We start from the raw sequence: 9080 nt of genomic DNA on the forward strand, positions 1-9080 counted from the left end.
ACGTTACCTCTGCAGTGAGACAAACCGCAGGTGAATCTAGTTCCTTCCTGTGTTCAGACAGGTGTTATCCATCACTCCCAGGTAACATCTGTTGGGCAGGTGTTACCCATCTCTCCCAGGTAAATGCTCATCTTTAAGAAAATTACTATCAATCATGATCATGAATCAAATCGAAGTATGTACTACATGCTGTGTACTGCGTTTGTGAGTATGATGTCGTTCCAAATGCAGTACTTTTGTAGTCTTGTCTGTAGCGCGATGTGATTGGATAAGCTTTTGCTTCTGTCGGTCTCTTCACAGGAAGTTTCCAGTTTGTTTGTTTTTTTCACCGAGCGGACGCATCATCACTTCTACAGCTCTTCTACTTCCTGTCCGCTGAGGCACACCTGCAGGGCAGTGACACAGGTGAGCCTCTGTCTGCAGAACTGAACTCTGTGAGCTGTGACAGGCAGAGAGGAGGAAGTTGCTGCTTAACATCAAACCAATTAGCAGTAAGTAGGAGGATTAGAGGCAGCAGCTGATCTGCCGTTAATGGGATCACAGCCGACCGCAGGTTCGGGTGACGATTCGCAGCTCGCTCTCATTCTCACCTTTTCTTCTGCGGGAAATTAGCGGTGTGCAGGAGCAGAGCACTGAGCTGACCCGACGGGTTTTTTGTGAATATTTGGTTGTGATTCGATGGCAGACCTCTCTGCCCCCCAGCAGTATGGACTGTCCTGACCTGCAGCTTGGCATTATGGGTCTGAAACCAGGAGTTCTGGCCGAGTTGTGTTCAGCTGCGTCTTCCTGGAACGAATTAAAACTGTGAAAGTCTGACAGATTCTCAAACTGCTTCTTATCGATACCTGACATTTAGCGATTGTTGATTTCAGCTGAGTGCTTCGGTCACACTAAGCTTAAAAATGCCGTTCATGCCAGTAAAGTTCACCCTGCAGAAGCGGGTGAAGCTGGCTCAGGGTCTGTGGATGCTCTACTGGTTCTCGGTGATCGTGGGGATCATCATCTTCAGCCTCGGCATCTTCTTCAAGATTGAGCTGCGGAAGAGAAGCGAGATGATGGACAACAACGAGAGCCATTTAGTGCCCAACCTGCTGATCCTGGTGGGCTTGTTGGCCTGTGGGATCAACGCCTTCGGAGGAAAGGTGTGCCACGACTCTTTGGACCCCGTCAAGTTCACCAAGTGGAAGGCGATGCTGAAGTCGTACTTCATGCTGTGCTGCGGCTTCAACGCGCTGCTGCTGCTGATGGCGTTGCTCTGCTTCCTCATGCAGTTCTCCGTGTACCTGACGCTGGCTGAGGGCCTGAAGAACAGCATCAAGTTCTACAAGGACACGGACACGCCGGGACGCTGCTTCATGAAGAGGACGCTGGACATGACACAGATCGAGTTCCGCTGCTGCGGCAACAACAACTTCAGGGACTGGTTCGAGGTGCAGTGGATCAGCAACCGCTACCTGGACATGAGCAACGACGCAGTGAAAGAGTAAGTGCACTTACCCACCCGCCAATCATTCAGGTACAGCTCAGACAGTAAACCATCCTGATGATCGATCATCATCAAACTCAGACCCTGTGATTTCTGTCACAGTACACTGAACCTGTTTTGGTCGGGACTCATGTTCTGATTAATAATATGACCAATTGGCAATGAAAAGTATTGTTTGTTGAAGCTCTAGACTCCAAAATAAGGACAGATCTCCTTCTGGAGGTCTCAACTGAGAAACAGAAAGTGTTGTTTTGCAGCTTGTCTGGGTGCCTTTAAAATGAACTCTGACCTCTGGACCGGATGTTTAACTCTGCAGGACATCCAACAGTTTTTATTTTGAACTTTCCAGGAGAGTTCAGTTCAAGCTTCAGTCTGGTTTCTCTGCATTGTGGCTCATTTTTGTTTCCTGAGGTCACTGAAAGCACCACTGGTCACCTCTAGGCTTCCTAACAAGATCCAAACCTCCAACACGTCCCCCATCATGACTGTCGAGGTTTTTTTCAGCTGAATCACACTTTCACTGAACTTTCTGAGCTCAGTGGACCAAATGAGAGAGTTTTTTTAAAAAAGGGGTCAGCGGAGGATTAATGAGGGAATTACGGAGGTAAAAGTTACCGTGCAGGAGGTCGATGTACCAGCTTCTCCTCCTTAAGTCTATAATCTGTCAGGATCTGATTTCCACCTCGCTGCAGCTTACTCGCCTGCTAACATGACAAGGTTGAACTAAACCAGGTGACTGAGGGAGCAGAGAAGCTGCTGACAGACGCTGGACTAACATTTCTGACAGAACATGTGATCACGACAAACATTCTCTCAAAGAACGCGTCAGATGTGATCGGTGGTGATCTGGCGGGCTGCAGGTCTGAAGCGTTTTCTGGATTCCCGTTTGCATGTTTCCATCCCGGGTTTCTGTGGTAATGCAATTAAGAGATATTACTCTCTCTCTCTCTCTGAGATGATTATTTCCCATCATCCAATTTTAACTGAATGTCAGCCACGCCCACTGTCCGTTCCAGTGACGTCACAAAGGGCCTCGCGAACAAATGTCCTTCTGCTTGCGCTCAAAGATCTTCACATTTGTTCAGATGCTGGTCAGACATCTCAACCTTTCAGGTGAGATCATCAGCAAATGATCTCCATCCTGCTCTCCAGCAGATGAACCCTTTAGAGTTGAAAGACTCCTTCATCTTTCCTTTGGCGCCACTGTCAGAACAAGCTGAAGTAAGGTTTACCTACATTTTCAGCATTTTACCCAAATTTCCTGTCTGTCCGAGTGAAGCCAAGCAGCACGTGTATGGAAACAGGCAAGAGGTGAACAGTTCAGGATCTTACAGATCTTAAGAGCTGGTTCTATTAGGGTTACAGAGTCCAGTATGACCATAAAACTGAGCCAAAATCTGGATGTTTCAAGGAAGCTGGAGTGATGGCTTCTTCATCACAATTTAAATCTGACGTAACCTTTAAAGTTTTGAGGTACTTCAAATAACTACGGCTGTCTGTGCGTTTGCTTTGGAACAAAGTTCCAGGAGACGGTGTCTCATCATGGATACTGTCAGCCTCAGCTGCTGTTCACCTCACCAGCAAACTCCTTTATGGCCTCATGGCTCCGCCTGCCATCAGTGGACAGAATCCACCCGCTTCAGATGTCACTGACCTGCGTTTCAGGGTAACCACATGTTGACAGGTCTGAAGTCGTTAAAATGATGAAAAGCTTCTCTCTGCTAATCAGTTCACTTCAGGTTCAAACTTACCTTTGTTCAGCACAGCCTCATCAATCCCAGGAAATAAGTACAAATAACACAAGACAAACACAAAGTGTGAGCCGCACACACACACACACACACACACACTCAAGGTTAATCTACTTGAACAGCAAGCTGGAGCTACATGGCATTCAGCCAGAAACCTAAAGCGTCACCAGAGTTCTTCAAGTCTGTGGTCCTTCATGCTGTGGTCAAGCCTGAAACAGGAGCAAAGGAACGTGTTCACTGGCGAGTTAGCTCAGTCGCTAACACGACACTAAGTCTCCACTGTTTATTTAGTAGCATGATGTCTTTGTCTCATGTAAACCAGGTCTCTGCTGTGGAGCCGGTTGTACTTTAGAATTAAACTGGATGGTGACACATAGCTACAACACTATGATAGCTTCCTCCATGACTCTCCGGCTGTCCGTCCAATTGAAAGTCAGCTCTGCCAGGGCAGCTTGTTATTGGTCAGCAGAGTTAATTCACTGCTCAGAGTTCAACCAAAACGTTGAGGCTTCTATAACAGGCTCATTAGCATTCATCAGAGCAGTGCATCATTTTATGTTCCAGATGTTTGCTCTTCTTCATCAGCGGAACAAAACTTTGTCCTCCTGCTATCTGACTTCGATGTTCTTCAGTCCTGTTGAAGTCTACGTGAAAGATTTGTGCTTGCTTTACTGCCCATGAGCGAATCTCCTGATTCTGATGATTTGACTGAAATAATCTGATTTTGCTGTTTGAAATGCTGCTGTGGCTGAGCCTTTAGAAATAAAAAAGAAAGACAAACACCATGTTAGTCCTGGTGGTTTTGTTAAAGTCAAGACCAAGAGGGTCTCCAAAATGTCTGAAAGTTTATGGAAACCTTCAAAGTGTCTTTTTGAAGGGACACAAAGTGATTACAAAGAGACACAAAACGACTACAAAGAGATGCAAAATGACACTAAATGGTGACAAAGAGCATCTTCTTGTTTGTCAATCAATCCGTCCCTTCAAACAGAGGCGCTGACCAAGGGGTTCAAGGGACGACCTGCTCAGTCATCCATCCACTGTTATGATGCCACATTAGGCAGTGACCTCTGACCTCTCTGTCTGGTCCTGTAAACAATAACTCTCTCTTTGTCCTGCAGCCGTGTCCTCAGTAACGTGGAGGGGAAGTACCTGATGGACAGCGTCCCGTTCAGCTGCTGTAACCCCGGGTCCCCTCGGCCCTGCATCCAGCACCACCTGACCAATAACTCTGCCCACTACGACTACGACCACCGCATTGAGGAGCTCAACATCTGGACCCGGGGCTGCCGTGAGGCCCTCTTCTCCTACTTCAGTGGCATGATGACCAGCATTGGAGTGCTCATCATCTCCACCATCATCCTGGAGGTAAGAGTGTGTCCCCAACCCGCTTCAGCCAATTAGCAAGCAGTCACTTAAAGGAACACTTCCACATTCAGTGAAATCCACTTTGTTCTCTCTGAGAGCTGTTAGCAGCTGGTTAGCTTAGCTTAGCTTAGCATTATTCTCTTATTGTCTCATAAAAGCACATGATGTCAGTGCACAACTACACGAATCGTGCAGGTACATCAGCTTCATCAAATAAGATGAACTGCATCAAGTGTCACTTTAAGAAACAATAAGAAAGACAGAAAGAGCTCTTCTCCTTCTTTTCATGGGCTGACCAGGTGAGTGCACTCTGAACAGGTGAGTGTTCAGTCTGATCAGGTGTAGAGTTCATTCAGTTTCAAACAACCAACGAGATGAAAGCCAAATGAAGTGTGAAACAGCCTGCGACGGACAGAGGTTCAAATCCTTTTCCTCTTCTTACCTTCTTCTTCTCTGAAGGAGGACATTTGTGTTACAAACCGTGAACACAGCCGTCTGCAGTGACTGTCACATGACTGTGATGGAACAAAGTGAACTTTCTACGTCACGTTAGCCTACAGCTAGCAGAATCAGTTGCTCTGTAGGAATAATGTTATGGTGAAAGCTAAAGTTCTCAACATTCCCCACATTTTACAGACCTGCTGAAGAGGAAGAGGCCAATTCAGGATCGTTTTTTAATCCTTTCAAATCCTGCAGTCCTCTCCATCTGTCCAACGGCCAACCAAGGTTGACTCGTGTTTTCTTTTCTGTCCCTTTAGCATCTTTTTGTTCTTCACTCAAATCTTTCCCTTTTCTCTTTGCTGATCCTGCACCAGTATCAGCCGCAACCCTGTTAAATCTCCCTCCTTTCAACACTCTTGCTGCCAAACTTTGCCTGGAAAATAGAAACACACTCCTCTTCTGCAGCTGTGTTAAGTCTGTATAGAAATAGACAATGTTCTTGCTGATGGCCTTGTTAGCTTACGTAGGTCACGTAGAGGCTTCAGTATTACATTGTTTCAGAAGTGGTTCAAAACTTCTTGTAGCTGCTTTAATGAAACAAAAAATTAGCTAACAAAATGAAACCTCAGCTAAATCTGCTGCTGTTTCTAATCTCTGCAGACTTTCTCCTGGAAGTGAACAGATAAGTTCTGTTCTTAATCTTCTAATTTAAAGCAAGATAAACCTGCAGTAAATTACCCGAAGCGACCTTAAATGCACCAGGTTAACAGCATAATTGATTAGCGAGTGATTAGCATTAGCGTTAGCGCACTGTTTCAAGACGAACACAACCAGCTTCAGCTTTGCAGACTGCACACAGCAGACTCTATATGGAAACATGCTGTTTCTAAAATGACCACAATCATTTCAAAATTTCGAAAATGTGACGACTTATTGAATCAGGAAAATATATTTCGCCAGTTCCTGCAAAAAACATATTTGAATGTTTTGTGTGTCTCTTTTGTTGTTTGGGCTTTTCTGTTGGAATTTCAGGTGTGTGTTTAGATAAGAACATTGCATTTATTTAAAGTTGAGGATCTGACCTGAGGTCTGCGGTTTTTTATGAGATATTTTACAGAAACATCATGTTTTACTCGACTCCTGCTGCTTGACTCAGGACTCGGCGGCGGGTCGGGTGCTGAGGTTGCGGCACATTAAGCTGCCGAGCGGTGTTCAGGCTCACCGAGGATCAGGAACTATTCTGGGGAGTTAATCTGCACGCGGCAGCAACAGGTTGCATTCTGGGAAGATCAGCATGAGGGACGGTTCCTTCGAGTAAAAAGCGATTCGTTATGTGGGTCAAAACAACAAGTTTGACCTGAAGCGTGACGACAGATTTAAAATCAACATCCTGAACTCAATCGTTCTGTTTGGAGGAACTTTACTGATGCTGCTCTCAGATCTGTTCTATTCTCTCCACCGAACCTTCCTGCGGAGTTCAGGAGAATACAGCTCATTGGACCAATCAGCAGCCTTCTCCACATAAAAAATAGATACTAACAAATCAAATCAACCAGCTTCTTTACTGATGCATTGTGGGACTTTGTTTCCCTGATGTTTTCTTCTCAGGCAGAGCTTCCTTTCAGGCAACGTACGATTGTGACAAACTCTCTTCAACCTGGAAAACAAAAATCAAACAGGTGGTTTGTGATCAGTTTTTTATTTAAAGCAAACAGCACATCGACCAACGCGCCTGAGAGGAATAAGCAGGGACACGTGACAAGAGGACATGATGGACATCATGAGGTCATGATAAAATACTTAGTGTGTACTTACCCTGATACCAGTAGAAGAGTGAAGGAAGATGACCACAGCTTAGAGAATAAGAAATAAATTACACTGTAGGTACTTTGTGTATTAATGAGTTCATACGTTTTTAATAGTCACAAAGAATAGTAATATTATTACTGAGTAAAAAGGCCAGAAAATGGAGTAAAACGTTGAAACAGTAGAAAAGTTAAACATATCTAGAAATTCGTACTTGCCGTGCATTCTCACATTGATAATAAGTGTAGTCTGGAGATCCATCAGAGGATGACGATGGTGAGGAAGAACCAGCTTTCATGTCCTTTCAACACATCATGGAGCAGAAACCCTCAAACTCTTGAGGTTCAACAGACTGACTTCAGATCAGAAAGTCTCTTTTAATTCATATCTGTCAGCTGACTTACAACAACCTGGACTGCTGCAATCATTCATCCACCGCTGTGGACAGGAAGAGGATGTCCCTTTTCTCAATCTCGTCTACAAAGCTGTGATTGGTCAGATGTTTTTCCAATCCAGTTGTCCAATCCAGCCTCATTTTCTCCTGATCTGTCCGAATGTTCAGAGGAGATGTGGTTTGTGAAAAATGGATCCGACATTGATTTTGGTTGGTCGTAATCTGTGCTCACGACCACGTCTCCCATTGGAATCCATAGAATCAGTTGGTCTCCCAAAGGGCCACGACAACCCCATGACACAGACACAGGAAGTGACTCTTCAGTGGGGCATCTCGCTTTCTGAACTGACTCTGACATTATGTAACAATGAGGGCCGCCCTGTAACCATGTTGTCGCCCCCTCCTGGCCTGGAGTGCAGATGCCCAAATAGCCTCACCCACAAGAAAACAGCTTACTGACTCATAAACAATAATGATGTGATGAGATATGATATGACATGACTGTACACTAGCCCTGTGTGTGTGTGTGTGTGTGTGTGTGTGTGTGTGTGTGTGTGTGTGTGTGTGTGTGTGTGTGTGTGTGTGTGTGTGTGTGTGTGTGCGTGTGTGTGTTTGTGTGTGTGCGTGCGTGTGTGTGTGTGTGTGTCAGTCGGTGGACATGGCAGGGTTGAAGTACCTGACCACAGCTCTGGAGACGATGGAGGACCCAGAGAACCCAGAGTGTGAGAGTGAAGGCTGGCTGCTGGAGAAAGGCGTGAAGGAGACGTTCAGCGAGATGCTCGCCAAGATGAAGACACTGGGGAAGGCCAACCAGGTGGAGGAAGGTGGGGACGCAGAGCAGGCCGCCACCTGAGAGCGCCACCCACCACAAAGGACTGAGGTGTCCCCCCTCTCCCCACCTCCACCCGCCTCTCCCAGAAAACAGGGAGCGAGAGAGGTCTTCTCCACCGTCTGGTCATATGCCATCATACATGTGTTAAAATACACACACACACACACACACACATGCACACACATTTACTTAGGTCACTATTTGGGACGTTACATAGACTGACTAAATCACCCTAACCTGAGCCACTGACCCAAAAATCTGCTTTTTCCCAATTGGACAAGCCGTCCCCAGTTGACTGGACTTTAGTCTACATCAGAAACACTCACACAAACACACATACACAAGCACGCACACACACGCACACACACACACACACACACACACACACACACACACACTTGTTCAAAGTGAACAAGTCCTGTAAACTTACTGTGAATGTCGATGTTTTCCATTCTGTAAATATGCTGAACAGAGTTTATTTTTAAACAGGAGGAACAGTAACCTGCTGCTGTAAATAAAACGTCTGGGTCGGGATTTAAAATTATATACAAATATTAAATTCCCCCTCCCACCCCCCCAACCCCCCAACCCCCCATCCCCACCCTCTCTTCATCAATGCTTTCTGTCCGGCACCATCAGGCCTGAAAGACTCGATGCCGGTCTTCACCGGAGCCCGACCGATACATCACTGCTGATCCCGGATCAGCTGATGTCAGCTCGTCACACAGATATCAAACATGGCGGAAATTGTTTAGATTATGTTTAGAAACTGCTGTAGTTGCACAGTCTGTCCAGCAGAGAGCGCAGAGCATAAACAATATATTTTTTAAAACTGAGGGATTCTTGCCAAACGTGTTTGTTTATGGGAAAAACAAACATCAGTATCACTATCACCTGTTTTTATGTCCACATTTTGGTATTTGTGTCTCAGGCATCAAGTATCGGTCGGACTCTGGTCTTTACCGTCGCTGTCTGACCTCTGACACGGTTGATTGACATGGA

General features: G+C 45.7%; 1 protein-coding gene across 1 annotated transcript; it reads left to right on the forward strand.

The window, feature by feature from the left end:
- Positions 1-587: 587 nt before the first annotated feature.
- Positions 588-8653, forward strand: prph2b (peripherin 2b (retinal degeneration, slow)). The gene is made up of 3 exons (XM_070978097.1): positions 588-1483; positions 4359-4605; positions 7896-8653. The coding sequence occupies exons 1-3, from the start codon at positions 903-905 to the stop codon at positions 8097-8099; spliced, it is 1032 nt and encodes a 343-aa protein (XP_070834198.1). The 5' UTR covers positions 588-902; the 3' UTR covers positions 8100-8653.
- Positions 8654-9080: the final 427 nt, after the last annotated feature.

This window comes from Chaetodon trifascialis, chromosome 13, assembly GCF_039877785.1.
Source record: "Chaetodon trifascialis isolate fChaTrf1 chromosome 13, fChaTrf1.hap1, whole genome shotgun sequence".
NCBI lineage: Eukaryota > Metazoa > Chordata > Actinopteri > Chaetodontiformes > Chaetodontidae > Chaetodon > Chaetodon trifascialis.